Here is a 19,716-nt window from a genome sequence, read left to right as displayed (position 1 = left end):
GATTGAAGTGTTCTTTTCCATCAGTAAGGACAGGCAAAAACCTCTTGAATATGGTAATAGTTAAACTACTTAATTTGTGGTTCAAGAGGATTGTAAACAAAAGGAGACAGCAGAAAGTATCAACAATGTTAGCAAAATTAAAAAATATCTATTTACCAAAAATAAGGCATGTGCCCAGAAAGCTGCTCTGTACTAAAGGTTTAAAATGAAATGTTGAGTTACCAAAGATTATCTAAAATAATACAAACTTTGCTTCTGGTTTATGGAAGTTAAGAGAATGCTAAACAGATTTTGCATTTCCTTCTTGAATTAATACTTTCTTAAATATGCAACTAGAAATATAAGCCACTTAAAAGTAATATCCTGTCTTCTCTTCATTCCAAACCGTTACTAATGAGTTACTTATTTTACTTATTTTTAAAATGTGGGTACTAAAATGTGGTTACTTTTCTATTTACCATTTTGTTGACTTCTTAAACAAAAGTTTTATCTAAGTGAAAGCAAAAAATTGAATTTTAGAAGCCCTTATCAAAATGGTCAGGTAGTAATTGGTAGCTAGCTCTATTAGGAAAAGATTAAATAGGGTGTTAGCAGTAGTGTATTTCAGCGATTTCTAACCTTTTCATATCATGGCACACAAACTAATTACTAAAATTCTGCGGCACACCAAAAAATATATTTTTTTGCCAACCAGACAAAAACAAACAAACAAAAACCCGTCTAATTTTGATTCATTCACACTGGATGGCTATTATGTGGCTGCTGTTGTTTTTTTATTTGGCAATCTAAGGGAAAAGAGGTCAATGCCCTGACTAAAATAGTCAAGTATTGCATGTTTTAAAAGTTCTTGCAGCACACGAGTGTGCCACGGCACACGGGTTGAAAATCCCTGGTGTATCTCCTTTGTTTTTGCTCATCTTTTCTGCAGTGTAAGTTAGCTGTGATTGTGTAAAGAGGGGCATATAATATTTCCCTCTATAGCAGAAAAAATTTTGAAATATTTTGTTTTCTTTTGTGACTCATGGAACAGGTGAACACTGAGACACCAAAAGCCGTTTGGTAGTGTACCAGTACATAAGCAGTGTTTGTATGCTCAGCCCCAATGATGAAATCCTACGTCTTCTGTTCCTTACTTAGAACACACACACGATATCTCTGTAGAATAAATATACAACCGCTTCTTGAATTTGAGGAGCATTAAGTTGAAAGGGAGGTTTTTATTGATTCGGTTAATGTTTTAGCCATTTTCAGTTTTAATTATATGAATTTGAGTGCCTGTCAGGTACTGTTTTATATGCAACACAACACAGCATGATTGGCTTGATTCAGTAAGGGAGGAACACAGGAATAATTCTTTCCAGAATCTTGGCAAAATGTTTTGAAAAATTAACATATTTTACCAAATGTTGTTATAGAAGATCTTTGTCTTCTGTATTACGCCATAATTAAGTAATTCTTGACTTCTAAAAATTACTAAACAGGCTAAATTTATAAATAAATAATGAAATCCCTTCTTTTCTTCCTCCAAAAAGGAAAATAAACAAGGGTTTCATAATAGTACAGCATTTTTCCCTTCAGTTTTTCTTCCTGAAAATGTTTGTTGTTATGGTAGGTTGCTTCTGAAAACCTAGAAACAATAATTTAAAATCACAGCATACCAAATAAAAGGAGGTTACGTAGTACCTGGAGCATAACTGAAAATCACGATATTGGAAAACCTATTAGAGTATGTTGTTGAGCATGATCTACCCTTGAGTGACTTCATAATGCTCATGGAAACAAGTCTGCCTTGGTGGTGCTGGCTAACTCCTACCATGGCAAGTGCCTGGCTGATTTTTCCTTTGTGTTTGTGTGTGTTTTGCATTCAGTTGTTTGATGTTATGTTTGAAACCAAGGCTGCCATTCTAGAAAGGCAGAAATGTTTGTTTATTTTGAACATGATCCGGGGCCCACATTGTGATGTGAAGGAGAGTTAACACATATGGAAAGTTATTTCAAAGCTTTAGATTATGCAAGTGCAGGGACTATCAATAACTATTCCTTTATAAACCCTAACACCACACAAGAAAAATAAACTATTATTTTACTAATCAGTAGCATTTTCTTTCTATAGTTATTTATGGATGTCCATGTTCCTTTTAGAGTCAGCATGTTTTTATGCTTCTGGTTAGTCTGTAACTAGAGTAATAGGTAAATATGTGTGTTGATATCTGAAATCTATTGTGTTATACAGGTTACAGTTGTATAGTGTGTTACGGTTTAACTTGCCACTGTAGAGACGAGCAGTGCTATAATATACTGGACAACCAACGTTCTTTCACGGGCTATTGCATTCAGATATATTGCTTTCCACACACACAATTTGTGCAGTTGTTTTGTTTGTTTTAAATATGTCTTTATTGATTTCGGAGAGAGAGAAACATCAGTGATAAGAGAGTCATTGATTGGCTGCCTCCTGCACGCCCCCCACGAGGGATCAAGCCTGTAGCCCAGACATGTGCCCTGACCAGGAATCAAACCGTGATCTCCTGGATCATAGGTTGGTGCTCAACCACTGAGCCACGCTGGCTGGGGAGTTAAGTGTTTTTGATGTGCATTTATGTTTGCCTAGGTGAATGATTTTCAGTTGATATTCTCAGGTTTAATATTTTTCTCAGGATTTTAGTCAGTATAAAATTTGTTTTTGCTACTTCTGAGTAGAATAGATATATTCTTGTGATGTCCTGAGTGGAGCCATCTGTGGGACTTGGTGTGGAGATACTGCTAGTTTCAAAGTAAGATACATAGTATAATACAGAGCTAGCACCAAAGAAAGATTTTTCTGGAAGATGGGAAAAGCATTGTCTTGCATACTTAAGAGAGCTCAGTCAAGTCTCTAAAAAGTTTTGAAGTGACACTGTGACACAGTGACTCTGTGCTAAGGGGTAGTAAAATTAAAGAATGATGATTGTAAGTATGTTTTAAGCTCAACAAGATCATTCCAGTCACTGTTTCAGTAATCCTGTAATAGCTTTCCCTCCTTAAAAAGAAAATTAAAAATACTCCTTGGACTTTCCACCCCCTTTCTACCCACCTACCATCTTTGTTCTCCCCGCTATAACAAAATGCTCAGGGAGAGTCATCTCTGTTCCTCATTTGTATTTCCTTACTGCCCAACCATGGTAATTCAAACTTCCATCATTTCCACTCCCACCTTAACTCTTCTCGTGGTCTCATTTCTACTCATGCACACCCCTGCCCCCTGCAGTTCTTCAAAATTATCAGTGATTTTGAAACATAAATCATTCCCCTGCTTAAAACCAAAGTAGTATGGGCTGGGTCTAAGCATTAGTATATTTGAAAAGTTGCTCAGATAATCTAATGTGAAATAGGCTGAAAACCACTCTTCTAGTGCCTTCTCTCATACGCATAATAAAATCTAAACAACTTTGACCTACAAGGCTGCTTGCCGCCTTGCTTTCTGATGCCATCTCCTATTTCCTGTACCTCTTCCGCTCTGGTCATATTGGCTTTCTTCAGAGATGATGGAGTTTTGTTCTCTGCACTATCTCAGGCACTAGAACAGCCCCTACTTTTGAACACAGTACCTGTTCAATAGATATTTGTTGAATTAATGAATATTTTATAGACACGGTTGTTATTCTGTAGTAGCGACTACCCTGTAATAAATGCTGTTTAGGTTGCTGGCCTTTTGAGTCTTCAGGAATGCTATCAAAAATTCTACTATTTGAACATCTGTCACAGGCTCCCACAGTCTAACTAGTCCATCTTCCAGCACTGTCTACTTTTCTGTCAGAATGCCTGCTTTTTTGTTTCTGTCTCTTGGCATATGCAGCTTTGACACTTATGATCTTTTCTGGTGTCCTGTTTCTGCTTTTAGTTTGTGTAATGTTTTCTTTCCTGTATTGTTACTGAAAGGTTAAGGTCAGTGGTGCGCAGGCAGGCTAAATAGCCACCTCAGACAGTGAGTAAAGAAAAATTAAATTTGTTTAATTAAAAGGGGATGGGGAATGGGGATATTCAAAGGGAAGGGCTACACAGCACTGAGTCAAAGTGTATTGGGTCCATGATGGCAGCAAAAATATACTTAGGACGGTGAAACAAGGAAGGGCATAGAAGTAACAGGAGAGCCCAGGCTGGGCTGCTGTGGCTCACTGAGGAGTCAGAGAAAAGGGGGCCTTGGAGACAGATTCGGGGCTAAGTCTGGGACAAGCTGCTTCTGCCCATCGCTCCCCTGGTTGCAAGTCTCCTGGGGTCCCCTCTGAGGGAAGAAGGGGGAAGGAGATGGTGCTGCTGTGCTCCCCTCATGGGGAGTGCACACTGGGTCCATTGTCCTGAGTGTATTTATCTCTCTCTTGCTGGTGGAAATCTTAGGGGAGGTCTCAGGGGGAGGGTCTCAATAGAATAGTCATCAGTTTTCCAGGTGTGCTCTTTCAGGGTCATGGACTCCCCTGCTAGGGCAGGGGGTCATTAGTCCATGTAGCCTGTCCTGAGGCAGCCATGGTGTCACTTGTCTAGTTTTGCTACTTTTCTGGGCCTGGAGCTGAAATACAACTGAGGCCTAGATGTTATCTTTAGGGAGGAAGCCCTCAGGAGGTCCAAGTGCAGCAATATGCTAGGGGAGGATAGGTTACCCTGGGACAGGGTTCTTGTTTTCCCAGTTTTGCCCCTTGCTAGTAGGCATTGGGGCTTCCTGCCCTGGTGTCTTTCTGTGCCTGGCCCATTTAACAGTTACCCACTATTTTCTGTGGGTAAGAAAGAAAGGTTTTACCAGTGTTTCCAGTAAGTAAGAGACTCTGCTTCTGTGGGTAAAGACACTACTCATATGTGTCTAGTACATCTTTGGATCGTATGCCCTTTCTTGTCTCTGCATGCAGGTGACTGCTTTGGTGTGAAACACCAAGATGAAATTGAGGGGGGAGGTGGGGCTTTAAAAAGGAAGACTGGCATCAGGGGAGATACCGGTTTCTGAGGTCAGAGTTTGAAGCCTAATTGATGGAAAGTTGAGATTTTATTGCATCCAGAGGCCCCACAAGGTTTTTCTGTAAAAGTCCAGAAAATAAATATTTTGGGCTTTGTGGGTCCTAAGGTCTCTACCACAACTACTCTGCCGTTGTAGTGCAGAAGCAGCCGTAGACACTGCACACGGTTGTCCCTGTGTTCCATAAAACTATGAACACGGAAATGTGAATTTTATATAAAAATTATGTGAATAATGCTTTTATTTTTTATCTCCTGCGACATTGTGATTTATAAGAAATATATATTTAATCATTCAGATGACCAAAGTACGTTTCTCATATACCTTTGGTCTTCCATAATTGCTGGCTCTCAGCTCCTGGGACTGTTGGAATTTCCAAGTGTTGGGAGGCGTATTTGTTATGTTAATGAACTGACTCTTGGAAAGCACCTAAGGATGGGGGCTGGTTGCCATGAGAACCAACCATATAATTAGAGGGTTGGAATTTTTTCTCCCCCCCCCCCCAATTATAGTTGACACACAATATTGTATTAGTTTCAGGTGTACCTTATAATGGTTAGACATTCACGTAGGAAGTGAAGGGGTGGAATTTTGATCCCCTGACCTCCAGGAGGGGAGAGGGGCTGGAGGTCGCATCAGTGGCCAGTGATTGAATCCATCATGTCTATGTCATGAAGCCTCCATAAAAATCCAAAAGCAAGGGATTGGGAAAGCTTCTGGGTTGGTGAACACATGGAGATGCAGGGAGAGTGGCAGACCTGGAGAGGGCATGGAAGCTCTGAGCCCCTTCCCACATGCCTTGCCCGGTACATCTTTCCATCTGGCTGTTCCTTAGTTACACCCTTTTACAGTAAGCCAGTAATCTAGTAAGTAATGTTTCTCTGAGTACTGTGAGCCATTCTAGCAAATTAATCAAACCCAAGGGAGAGGGGGTCAGGGGAACCTCTGATTTATAGCCAGTCGTTTAGAAGTCCAGGTGAAAACCTGGACTTTCAGTTGGCATTTTGAGTTGGAGGGGGTTGTTTTTACCTCTAATCTGTAACCAGTCGGTCCCAAGTACAGGTAAACGTGGGCCTACGTCCAGCGTTTGAAGTGTGTGTATGGTGGGGGAAGGGAAGGGGCAGTCCTGTAGGACTGAACTCCTAACCTGTGGAATCTGATGCTATCTCCAGATAGACAGCCTCCTCAGAATTGAGTTGAATTCCTGGACACCCTGTTGGTGTCTGAGAATTGTTTTAAAAGTATAAAAAAACATTCTTAGCTGGTGGGCCATACAAGACCAGGCAGAAGGCAGGCTTCGGCCCTGGGGCCATTCACGTCTTTTTGTAGTTTTGACTTGAGAAATCTGATTTTGACTAGTAGTACTTTTCACACCCCACATCGTTGATGCTGTCTTTAAACTTTTGGTGTTGGCAACAGATGACCTCTTTATGAGGTTTTCCTCTAATTTACTCCAAAGAGCTACTCAGGTCCTTACCACGTGGTATCTTTGCCTCTGTGTTTTAGCACCTTTACTGCTGGGCCACATTTGAGGCTGCCATTTATTTTGTCTTTATAGTATTGCTTTCTGTCCTGATACCATTGTAGAACAGCACATTTTTGTCTGTTCAAATAAGCATTTCTTTCAAGCTTGTAACATGCTATTGAAGCCCCCTCCCCCACCACAGTTCACTGGCCGCTGTGGTGGACAGATCCGGAGGTCTTCTTGCCTTAAGCACTAGGTCTCTGAGTTTGCTCTGCCCAAGTGACGGTGGGTGAGGGTGGGGGACAGCCAGGAAGTGCTGGGAATTTAATGGCCCTGGGAGCAACCCTCAACCAAGGAAGTGGATAGATACCCTGGCTTTCTCTTCCCTTAGTGAGACAACTCTAAGGCATGTTCTACGTGATGCTTCAAAGGCTCTCGCAGGACTGACCTCCAGTCAATAGACTTTCTTCCTAGACTCACTTTTTCTAATCCCCTCAAGTGTGTTTCCTGGTTCTCCCTTCCCCCAAATATGCACCAAAGTTGTTTTTTTTAAATACATCTTTATTGATTTCAGAGAGAGGAAAGGAGAGGGAGAGAGAGAGAGAGAAACATCAATGATGAGAGAGTCATTGATCGGCTGCCCCCTGCACGCCCCCGACTGGCGACGGAGCCTGCAACCCGGGCATGTGCCCTGACCGGAACCGACCTCCAATCGCCTGGATCCTAGGTCGAAGCTCTACTGCTGAGCCACGCCCAGCCGGGCTGCACCGAGGTTCTTATCTCAGGTTTGCCTTTTGGGAGAACCTGAATGATAAATTAGGTGTTTACAGGTTGTATTATTATTATTGTTATTATTAGCAGGGTACAGGGGTACAGCTTTTCCCCTCCCTTCTCCCTTCACTGGGAATACATATGTAGATTCCTCAGAGTACTACAGAAGTGACTGGACCAAGGCTTGGAGAAGAAATATTATATACCTACCTACCTGCTGTTAATTCTGTTCAGCTCAGCCTTACTCTGTGTGGTTACTATCATTCTTTGCAAGACTTATCTTTTTCTGCCCTGGTCTCTCTATTCTTGAAAAGTAAACCATCTGTATCACGTGTGACCTTTTACCTTGTATGTGAAAAGGTCTCAACCTTGGCTGTCTGCTGTGAGCTAGATCAGACTTGTTCCTAAGTTAGTTGACAAATTCTGAGCTGGAAAATAATTTAAGATGCAGGGTACTATACACTGTGTTACAATTAGGTTTAATGTCTGGGGAATTGAAAGTCTGTTTCCATTTGTAATGTGTTTCTTTTATGTTGAGGAGAAGTTCAGTTATATCAAGAAAATTTGACTGTAGGAGGTGTTTGTAGGTGCATAATCAATGTGGAAATTTGATTTTTATTTTTTTTTAACCTCTTGAGGCTTTCAGGTAAAGTTGTGTTTTTAAAATGTTCCAGATTAGTATATGCTTTTAAACTTATTTTCTTAAAGTTGACCAGCTCTTCTTAAAGCTAAATTAAAATGATCTTTATATTAGAATCATGATAATAGTTTTTGTTTTTATTTGCAAGAATGTTATTTTCCAGGTGTGGGATTTTTTTGTTTTTTTCTTCCCTTGCATGGCTTTGTTTGGCTATTGTTCCTTTTTCAAAATATTTCCCCCTTTTTTTGGTTCATAATTGAACATATCCAAAAATTTTTCACTTTTATTGCTTCTTTAAAACCTAGCTGAAGTTAGATTTTGTGTGTACTTTGCTAGTTTACTGTTAAGATCTGTGTTATCTGGGGGTAGCCAAATCTTGTGTAAATTACATTCTTTATTTGCTTTCATTTAGTGGCATACGGCTGTTAAATAGTTTAACAGATATTAACATTTTCTGTTACACTTGTACCAAAATATATTGGGGGAAAGTTAATGTGACTTTATGGCTTTTTTTCTAATATATTTAGAACATTGGATAGATTGGGATGCAGGTTTTGTTTTTCCTCTCAGGTCATAGTGTTACTCATGGGCGGTTCCCCCCCATGCTTTTCTTCACCTAGGCTGTTGGTTTTCGTTCCCTCTGGTCCCGTCTTACTTTCCACCGCTCCTTACCCACCTCAGCACCCGCAGCCTCACCAACGGCAGCCTTCTCACCTGCTTTTCATCAGAATATTGTCCATTCCTCAAGGCTGGGCTCAGAACCCACCAACTCCACTCAGTATCCTTCAGATTCCTGCCCCCAGGGTCCTCTCTGTTCTCTGAAGGACTACAGAGAATGTTTACTCTCCCTGGCGTCCTGCGTCCCATATTGTACCTCACTTAGGCATTATTAGTGGCCCTGGGTCGTCTTCTGCCTCAGCTCCCTCATATACTGGCTTTCCAGGGCAGAGGATGTGTTTTCTCAGCTGTTCGTATTTCTTTTGTACCCATCACATAACAGGAACTTAGTATTTAATTGTTTATATTAAATACCCAATTATTTAGTTTTCTGCTTCTAAAATCGTGGTGATTTTTAAGTGTTTTGTTTGTTCTTTTTTTTTTTTTTTATAGATGTAAAAAAAGATTGGTCTGACCATGCTCTCTGGTGGGAAAAGAAGAGAACTTGGCTTCTTAAGACACATTGGACCTTGGATAAGTATGGCATTCAGGCGGATGCTAAGCTCCAGTTCACCCCCCAGCACAAGCTGCTCCGCCTGCAGCTTCCCAACATGAAGTATGTGAAAGTGAAAGTGAATTTTTCTGATAGAGTCTTCAAAGCTGTTTCTGACATCTGTAAGACTTTTAGTAAGTACTAGATAAATTCTCCATGGAAGTACGAGCTGTGTGATGCATGTATGATACGAATCACTTTTAGCTTATCTCGAGGAGTAGGGGTTGCATTGAGCTATCTAAGTTTGTCTGTATATATGGAATCTTTATTCTTTAAAGTTTTTATATTACTCTGAGATAAAGAAATGTTGGATTAGGGAGGAACAGGAGGAATCTAGTAGAGATTCTTTCCTTACTAGAAGTGTATCAGGTACTTAGGGTTTTGTAAAACTTCATTCTGGTGACGTATTTTGATGGGAAGGAGAAGAGAACAGGGAAGGAAACGTATTCTTTTCAGAGGGATGTAGCTTTTGCATGGTTTCCTTCACGTAAGTCACTATTTGATTTTTAGCAATTCAGGCAAATTATGTCATTTCCTGCATTAAGGGCCTGACACAGCTCCTAAGGAAATGGCTATGAGTGTCATCTTACTTAACCAGTCTACAATTTGAACATTTCTGTAGTAATTCTATTTATGCTTTCTGAAATGAGATGTGGATTAATTTTGGCTGACCCAGTTATGTCATGTGACTGAAAGTATTCAGCCATCAGAGAAAATGTGGACTGTTGTGTTTATCACAGGTATATAACTGTATTGTGCTACTGATTAGGGCAGTGATTTTAAGCCAGTGTGCCTAAGAATTTTTAAAACATGCAATACTGACTGTTTAGTCAGGGCACTGATTTCTTTTCCTTTAGATTGTCAAATAAAAATGACAATAGCCGCCCCGCCGGGTGTGGCTCGGTGGTTGAGCGTTGACCTAGGATCCAGGCGATTGGAGTTCGATTACCGGTCGGGGCATATGCCCAGGTTGCGGGCTTGATCCCCCCCAGTCTGGGGCATGCAGGAGGCAGCTGATCAGTGACTCTCTCATCATTGATGTTTCTCTCTCTCTCCCTCTCCTTTCCTCTCTCTGAAATCAATAAAGATATATTTAAAAAACAAACGACAGCCAACACAACAATAGCCATCTAGTGTGAGTGAATCAAAATTATACCTATATATTTTGGTGTGCTGCAGAATTTTAGTAATTAGTTGATGTGTGCCGTGAGATGACAAAGGTTGAAAGTCACTTGGTTAGGGGGAGAGACATTACTATTTTGATCTCATGATTCTGAAATTATAATAGTTTTTATGTTTAATGAAATTTTTAAGGAAAAATTAAAATAACAGAAAAGTACAGGTAATCATATAAGTTACCTACCTCTAGAATTAATTTTTGGAATTGATAGTTGATATCATTTTGCCAAACTCTTAAGTCAGAATAATATAGGTAAAGTTTTGAGTTACAGTCTCTTAAAAAGCAACTACTACTGTGAATTTAATGTGTATCCTCTCAGTACTTGTAAAAATACATAAACACACACACGGATGCATGTACTTATACCTGTGTGCAAATGTATACCCCAAAATAGTACATGTTACATCCATTGCCATGTGGGTATTTTCTTACACAGTTTCAAATGTGGGTACAGGAATTTCTCTTGAGTGTTGAAGAAAAAGTAGGATTGTTTTAAGTGTACATATAATTCATTTCAGAGTGCTGTCAAATTGCTCTCCCAAGTGGTTCTACCAGTTTACATTCCAACCCACAGTGTATGAAAACCCCTCACTCCAAATCATCACTAACACTTGAATGTTGTCAGTTTTTTAGTGTTTGCTTCTCTGAGTGAAAAAAACCTTACACCATTTCATTTTAGTTTATAAAGTTAAGTATGTTTTTGTATCTTTATTGGCCATCTAATCTAAGTTTCTTTTATTTTGAATTGCCTATTTGTTAATTTTTAAAAAATATTTTAGAGTAGCTGTAGGCTCACAGCAAAACTGATGAGAAAGTACAGAGTTTCCATTAACCCCATCCCACTGTCAACATCCCACCCCAGAGGGGTACATTTGTTGCAGTAGGTAAGCCTACATTAACACGTCATCATTATCCAGAGTCAGTACTTATGTTAGATACCCTCTTGGTGTTGTACAGTCTGTGGATTTGGACAAATGTATAACAACACGCATCCATCATTATTACATCATCAGACAGAATAGTTTCACTGCCCTAAAAGTCTTCTGTGCTCTCTTCTTTCCTTCCTCCCCCTTGGCAACCACTAATTTCTTCACTGTATCTATAGTTTTGCCTTTTCCAAAACATCTTACAGTTGGAATCATAGAGTTTATAGCCTTTTCAGATTGGTTTCTGTCACTTAGTAATATGCATCTAAGTTTTATTCATGTCTTTTCATGGCTTGATAGCTCATTTCTTTGTAGCACTAAAAAATATTCCATTGTCTGGATGTACCAGAGCTTATTCATTCTATTGAAGGACATCTCGGTTGTTTCCAAGTTATACAGTTGTAAATACAGCCGCTATAAACATCCATGTGCAGGATTTTGTGTGTTCATATATTTTCAACTCCTTTGGGTCAATACTAAGAAGTGTGATTATTGGGTCAGATGGTTAGAATCTGTTTAGATTTGTGAGAAACTGCCAAACTGTCTTCCAAAGTAGTTGTACAATTTTGCATTTACACCAGCAATGAATGAGAGTTCCTATTGCTTTAAATTGTCACTAGCGTTTGATGTTGTTAGTGACCATCCTAATAGATGTGGGATGATATCTCGTTCTAATTTGCATTTCCCCGATGATGTATGATGTGGAGCATCTTTTCATAGGCTCCTTTGCCGTCTGTACATCTTGGTGAGATGTCTGTTAAGGTCTTTGGCCTATTTGTTAAACCAGGTTGGTGGTTGTCTTATTGTTGAGTTTTAAAAGTTCTTTATATATTTTGGATAACAGTCCTTTATCAGATTCAGTCTTATGCAGATATTTTCTCCCAGTCCCTGGCTTGTCTTTTCATTACCTTTCACAGTTTCTTTCAGAGAGCAGAAATTAATTTTAATGAACTCCAGTTTATCAATTATTTCTTTTTTGGATTATGCTTTTATTGTATCTAAAAAGTCATCACCCACCCCAAGGTCATCCCCAAGGTTTTTTCCTATGTTATCTTACAGGGGTTTCATAGTTTAGTGTTTTACATTTAGCCCGGTGATACATTTGCGTTAACTTTTGTGCAGGTGAAAGGTCCAGGTATAGATTCATTTTTTTGCACCTGAGTGTCCAGTTGTTCTAGCACCATTTTATGAAAAATTATGTTATAGTTGGCAGTTCCTTACAAAGCTAAACATAGTCTTGCCATATGACTCAGTAGTCACATTCTTAGGTATTTATGAAACTGATTCTAAGTTTTTGACCACAGAAAAGCCTCCCTGTGTAAGCTCACAGATACAGCACAATGGTGGTTAACGGAGGGGAAGGGGGGGGTTAGAGGAGGACAAGGGGGGTGAAGGCGGTCAGAGGTGGCTGAGCAGGGTCCATGCTTAGGGCTTATAAGGCGGAGTTACGGTGTCGGTGGGGCTGTGCTCCTTCCTGAAGGTTCTGAGAAGAAATCTATATGGTAGAGTTTGGCTCCATGTGGTTGTAGGATTGCAGTTCCCCCTGGTTTGTCTGCCCGGGGTTATTCTCCGCTCCTAGCAGCCTCCTGAATTCTTGACTTGTTGCCCCCTCTCTCCAAAGCCAGCGACAGCAAATCCAGTTGTTCTTCCTCTTCAGATCTGTCTGACCTTTCCTTCTGTCTCCTCTCTCCCCTGCTTCTCTCTCTCCTTCCTTTTTTATTTGGAAGGCCACATGTGATTTCATGACAGCTACCTAGACAATCCAGGATATTCTCCCTAAAATCAACTTTCTAACAACTTTAATTCCATTTAACAACTTTAACAACTTTAATTCCATTTGCAAAGCCTCTTCACAGCAGGTCCATGATTAGTGTATGCCCAGGGGCTTTTCATGATGGGGTTCTGCAAATACTCCATAGGAGTAGGAAGCTTTGCAGTGAGTGGGATTTAGCTTGTCACCCCACTGTAGGGGATTCTCCCAACATGGGCAGTGGTGGCATTCAAAACTGTGGGTACACTGAGAATTATTTAGTGTGGGTACACTAAACTGCAACTCATAAATCATTAGGTCTCTTAGAATGTTAAATCTTGTTTCTCTTCGAAGTAGTCCAGGAAATGATGGTTTGATTTTATTAATAAGATAATATGGTTCAAAAGATATACCTGAAATATCTTATGAGTTTCTGAATCTACATAATCATAGCAATTACTGCTAATGTGTCAAGCCCCCAAAATTGCATTTGAGGATAAGTGGGTTAACTTCTTTATACATTGGATATATAAGAATGAAGAAAATCCTTGACTTTTAATTATGTAACTTTATGTAAAGAATATGCTGTCCTATTTTTTCACTTTAAAAAGAAATCAGATACACCTAGAAGCTTTTGAGAAAGTGATAGATTTTAAGGAACAAGCATTTAACATGATTTCTGCTGTTTAGTACTTTAGATGTACTTACCCCAAATTTATTAATAATTAAAAAGCAGTTATGTTCACCTACTATCTGGTAACCTCTCTGTTCAGGACAGTTTTTATGGTAATTTTATTTTCATGTTTTAGGAAAACATTCTCAGAAAATAGCCTGTAAAATACAGAACAAAAACCTAATGTGTATCAGAGTTCCTAATGGTAAAATTTAAATAACTGACAGAGAAACAAAAAACCTATATAGTTATTAAAAGATTTATTTGGGCTTCTTTTTTAAACACAGGATACAATATTATATAAAACTTTAAAAAAGGAAAGTCCAAAGTTGTTTGCAGTAATTGCCACTGTTTCTTTACTTGCAAATTAACTTTGAAGAAATCTAATAGAAAAATGAGCAAAAGAAGGAAATATATATAAATGGCTAAAAACCCTTGAGGAAATGTGCTACCTCACTACTAATCAAAGAGATGTAAATTAAAGCAGGGAGATAAACATACTGTTTTTTTTTAATCTTCACCCGAGGATATTTTTTCCATTGCATTTCAGAGAGAGTAAAAGGGAGAGAGACAAAACATTGATATGGAGAGAGATACATCGATTGGTTGCCTCCCAAATGTTCCCCAACCTGGGGCTGGGATCAAGCCTGCAAAAGTAGGTACGTGCCCTTGGCTGGAATCGAACCCAGGACCTTTCAGTCAGAGGGCTGACGCTCTAGCCACTGAGTCAGACTTGCTAAGGCCATACTGTTTTTCATATAAGCAAGCTTTAAAAAATAACACGTGCCCATCTTGAACACTTTTGCCTTAAAGTTGTTACAACCTTTGATGAGTAAATCTACTTCGATGAACTCTTAAAGAAATAAAATGTGGAAAAATACGTATATAGATAGATGTTTAGATAACCATTGTTTATAATGGACTCAGTATTAGAAGAATGGTTAAATTATGACATATCTACTCAGTAGAATTTTATACATGTATTAAAATGATCATTTATTTACATAGTCATATTCCATTATTCAAGAACAGGTTTTAAAGAACTTGATTATATTTTTTGTAATTTCCAAGTGATTGTATGATTTTTAAAGCTAGAGAAAAGCATTAACACCTAACATTTACGAAGTACTTATGTGCCTGCCCTGTTCAAGGAACTTTACCCATATGAATAGTTTAATTTTCACAACCACCGCCTCATTTTACAGATGAGGAAACTAAGACACTGACAGGCTGAGTAGCTTGCCCAAAGTCACACAGCTAACAAGTAGGGGAGCTGATATTTGAATCCAGGTAGTTTGTGTGCTTCTACCTCAAATTGCACCTCCTCAGCCCTGCAGCAGTACAGTCCATCCTAATTCCAGGTCCCCTACAAACAGCTTCCTGAATTTATAATGCTGGATGGAATCTAGTGGATATTCTGGACTCCTGAAGGTACAAGTTTTACTACCACGTGCAAAACTTGGGTCTAGTAACCTAGCAGTCCTATAGCATTACAAGTTACACAGTGATTCATATTCTGTTGTCTACTCTGTCATACCCTGACAGATAGTGTAGCGCTGTCAAATATTACAATAGATCCAGTGCTTCTCCCTTCTGCTTTATATGTGTGTGTGTGTGTGTGTGTGTGTGTGTGTGTGTGTACACATATATATGTTTTTGTTGATTTTAGAGAGAGAGGAGAGGAAGAGATAGGGGAAAAGGGAGAAACATCAACTGGCTGCCTCCTGTAGACACCCCAACTGGGAGCTCAAACCCACAACCTGGGTATGTGCCCTGACCGGGAATCAACTGAGCCACACTGGCCAGGACCTCCCTTCTGCTTTTTTCCCCCCCCGTTGGCTCTCCATATCTTTATGCTATTTCATGATCAACTTTATTTTGGTATAATTGATATAAAATAAATTGAACCTATTTGAAGTGTACAATTTGATGAGTTTTGACAAATGTTTACATCTGAGAAACTACCATAGTCAGGATACAGAACACATCCATTAAACTAAAGCCCTCACACTTTAGCCAGAAAACCATTGATCTGCTCTGTCACTGTAGACTTGTCATTTGTATGGGTTCTTATTATATTTTGGATACAAGTCCTTTGTCAGATATACATATATGTTTTATGACTATTTTGTCCCAGTATGCCTCTTGCCTTTTTGTTATCTCAACAGTATCTCTGAAAGAGCATGTTTTTGTTTTTGGCTTTTTTTTTTTTTTTACATTTTATTGATATTTATTTATTTATTTATTTATTTTGAGAGAGAGTGGGAGAGAAACATCGATTTGCTGTTCCACCCATTTATACACTCATTGGTTGATTTTTGTGTGTGCCCTGACAGGGGATTGAACCCACAACCTTGGTGTATCGAGATGACGTTCTAAGTCACCTGGCCAGGGCTGTTTTTGGCTTTTTAAACAAAATAAAGGGCAGTGTGTGTGTGTGTGTGTGTGTGTGTCCTATCTAAGAAATCTTTCTACTCATACTTTCTTTTAGGATTGTGATCCACTTAGATTTAATTTTTGCACATTGTATTAGGTAAGGACTAATGTTCTTTTTAAAAAAATACATGACCCTAATTCAGCACTGTTGAAAAGATTGTCCTTTTCCCTTGAATCGCCATGGCACCTTTGTTTAAAATAGTTGACCACCTATATGTGGATCTGTTTCTGGGCCCTCTCTTCTATTCATCTATATGTCTTATCATTTACACTGTCTTGATTGCGGTAGCTTTATGTCTTGAAATCAGGTAGTATAAGCCCTCCAACTTTAATCTTTTTCAAAAGTGCCTTTACTATTCTAAGATTGTTCTCATTTCCACATAAATTTTACAGTCAATTTGTACAAAAACACAGGTTGGAATTTTGAATAGGATTCCACTGAGTCTTTAGCTCATTTGGGGGAGAATTTACTTCTTAACAATTCTTGCAATTCATGGACATGGTAATATATATAAAATGTAGTGTAATAATGCCTATTTGGACTGTCTTTAATTCCTTTTGTTACTTTAACGATTTTGCCTCTAATCAGATCCTTCACATAAATGAATAGAAAAAACAGAAACTTTAGCCATTTGATACAAGGCAGAAAAGTTTGAATCAGTTAAAATTTTGAGATTTGGCAATGGTATGAAAGTTTTCATTACATTTACTTTACATGAAGAATGAATGAGGGCTGCCATATAATATAAAGCTTAATTTGTCATGGTTTTAAATAAAAATAAATATGTAAGTAAGAATTCTTATGTTTTCTTTTTGTGCTGTAGATCATTATCTTTCCACTTCAAGGTCACTACATTTATTAGGTAGATGTGAATTAGGAGTGCTTTAGTAGGTTATTTTTTAAATGTCACATTTCAGCCTTGGCCAGGTGGCTCTGTTGGTTGGAGCATCATCCTGATGATACCCCAGGGTTTCGGGTTTGATCCCTGGCTGGGGCACATGCAGGAGTCAACCAGTAAGTGCATGGATGGGTGGAACAACAAATCGACATTTCTCTCTGTCCCTCTCCTTTCCTCTCTCTCAAATCAGTAAATAAAAAACTTAATAAAATGTTATGTTTTAGTTGTTTGCATGGCACTAATATGTGACAAAACAAACACATGCACAGAAGGAAATTACAAATTCTTGTTTTGAAATGGATTAATAGGTGGATTGACCAGGTATAAAGTGTTTAAATTTTCTGTTGTTCTAGTAGAATAATGTTTTCTTATCTTAATAGATATCAGACACCCTGAAGAACTTTCCCTCTTGAAAAAGCCCAGAGATCCAACAAAGAAAAAAAAGAAAAAGCTAGATGACCAGTCTGAAGATGAGGCACTTGAATTAGAGGGACCTCTTATTACACCTGGATCAGGTGAGTCTCTCCAAGCAAGGGTTCAATGTGAGAACCATGGACTGTATTCCTCTGTCTTTTTGATAGTGAATAAATGGATTACATAGGTCAGGAGAGGGGTCAAGTTAAAAAACCAAAAACTGACCTTCAGCATATTTTCCCTCAATCGTGAAATTATCACCTGAGTGTGTCACATGCAGATCATCATGTCAGGTATTAATAGTTGGATCAGTAAAGAGGAAGGCTGGTTCTCTGCTCAGGAAGAGTCAAAAAGGGGCAGTATCTTAAACACCTTGCTGATTGGCTATTTCGAGCCAGAACTCGCCCGTGTGGCCAGCTGCTTTTCCCTCATGACCGGACAGCAACGTTCTGAAACGGAAACGTGTATACCTGTGACCTGTCAGTTAACTGGGCTCAGTTCTTTGCTTTTCAGGTATTGGATAGTTTTTTAGAATTTGGTTTCTTTTTTCTGTATTCCATAAAAAACACCACTATTTTGTTAAGACATTTCACTTTTGTCAGGTCTTTTTTTTTTTTTTTAAATATATCTTTATTGATTTCAGAAAGAGGAAGAGGGAGAGATAGAAACATCAATGATGAGAGCCATTGATCGGCTGCAGCCCTCAACCCGGGCATGTGCCCTGACCGGGAATCGATGTTCCCCGATCGCCTGGATCCTAGGTCGATGCTCAACCGCTGAGCCACGCTCGGCTGGGCAACCTTGTTATTTTTATGTCACTACTCATGTACTGATTGCATTTGGGAGATAGCAAGAAATAAAATAAGCCTTACTCTTAAGTAGTTTATAGGCTAGCTGAAAAAAACAGTTACTACATTTAAGGTGAGGATTCAGAAGACAGACCATGCTAAGTAGGGTATACGGTATTCAGTGTGTGGTTTGGGGAAGCAAGTTTGTGAATTAAGCTGTGAAGGTCCAATGGCTAAGATTTTGATGGGAAGAAAAGGCAACCCAAGCAGAAAGAATGCTGTTGACAGAGAACATGCTGGCTGAAGGAAAGTACAAAACATGAACAAACCAGTTGAGCCAGTTCATGGGGGAGAGACCTCCAAGGAACTTCAGGATCACACTAGCAGGTAATGTCAGGCTGAGGAATTTAGTGTAGTGCATTGTAGAGCCTTTGGTTTCTGAATATGTTACAAAATGAACAAGTCATTGTTTTACAAAGAATACCAGATATACTTCCAGTCAGTGAGTGTGTTGGAGGGAATGAAGGGAAAGGGTTTTTCAGGTACTGGTAGGAACCTATAGATTAAGGAGGTGTAAAAGAGAATAAAAGAATATGTTTATCATTAGAATAAGGTTAATTTTAAAATTTGATTTAGACATGATTTATATTGATGAACGCACCTGACAGTAGACACAGTCCCTGTTTTCAGTTATTTTATAGTTTAAATGGAAACTCATTTAATTCTTGCAATATAGAACTATATAAAAAAGTATACAGGGTCGGCAAAAGTAGGTTTACAGTTCATACAGCAAATAATACAAATAACTAAAAATAATACAAGAATAAACTCTGTTTTGTGTACTCACAACTGTAAGCCTACATTTGTCCCACCCTGTACTTGTTAGGTGATTTTGGGGTGGTTGAAATCAGGCAGGATTCACCTTAGAATTGCAAGCGAGAGATTTTGTAGTGCTTAAAGGAAAAACAATTTGAAAACAAAGGATGATGAATTTAGATGAAGGAAAGCCATAAACTAAGTAACTGCAGGGTGTTTTTTAATTGAGGTATTATAGTAAAGTGAATAAATTTTAAATTACAGATGAATATTTACAGACATATATACCTTATCATCACCCAGGATGTGATATAGCATATAGCATGGTTCCCACAACCCAGGCTTCCCACATGCCTTTTCCCGGTCATTATCCCACAGAATAGCCACTTTTTGCCTCTGTGACCACAGATTAGCGTTTCCTGTTGAATCTTATGAATGAATCATAGACTATGTGCTGTCTTGTGAAGCAACTGTTTTGAGTGAAGGCATTAAAAAATAGTTTTTAGTTGTCTAAACCCAAGCAGTTTAATTTAAAACATTTGAGGAGTTCCAGCAAGTTGGTATGAAATATTAAGAAAGTACACAAAGATAGTGATACGTAGAGGACTCATGATCTGTAGAGAAGGAGTCCAATGAATGCCATACACATGTAAAAAGTAATGTGCAATTAACTTTTAAAAGAAATATTAACTGTCTAGTTTGCCTGCTTTCATGATTTGTTAGGACTTGAATCAATTATTGGACCAAATACTGAAAAATATAATCAG

At 38.7% G+C, this 19,716-nt stretch overlaps 1 protein-coding gene across 7 annotated transcripts in view; it reads left to right on the top strand.

Moving 5' to 3' along the window:
* The window catches only part of FERMT2 (FERM domain containing kindlin 2), a 64,058-nt gene that overhangs the window by 19,269 nt on the left and 25,073 nt on the right, over positions 1-19,716 (top strand). For 5 of the 7 annotated variants that reach the window (XM_081160635.1, XM_081160634.1, XM_081160632.1 and 2 more), the window contains exons 3-4: positions 8,968-9,201; positions 17,312-17,446. In XM_081160635.1, coding sequence (XP_081016761.1) covers positions 8,968-9,201; positions 17,312-17,446 — 369 coding nt within the window. The remainder of the gene's footprint in view (positions 1-8,967; positions 9,202-17,311; positions 17,447-19,716) is intronic. The other 2 variants (XM_081160638.1, XM_081160637.1) reach the window with 1 other exon arrangement.

The sequence above is a fragment of the Miniopterus schreibersii genome (assembly GCF_964146895.1).
Source record: "Miniopterus schreibersii genome assembly, chromosome: 1".
Lineage (NCBI taxonomy): Eukaryota > Metazoa > Chordata > Mammalia > Chiroptera > Miniopteridae > Miniopterus > Miniopterus schreibersii.
Note: the sequence above shows the minus strand (reverse complement) of the source record. Positions and strands in the feature narration are given on the sequence as shown.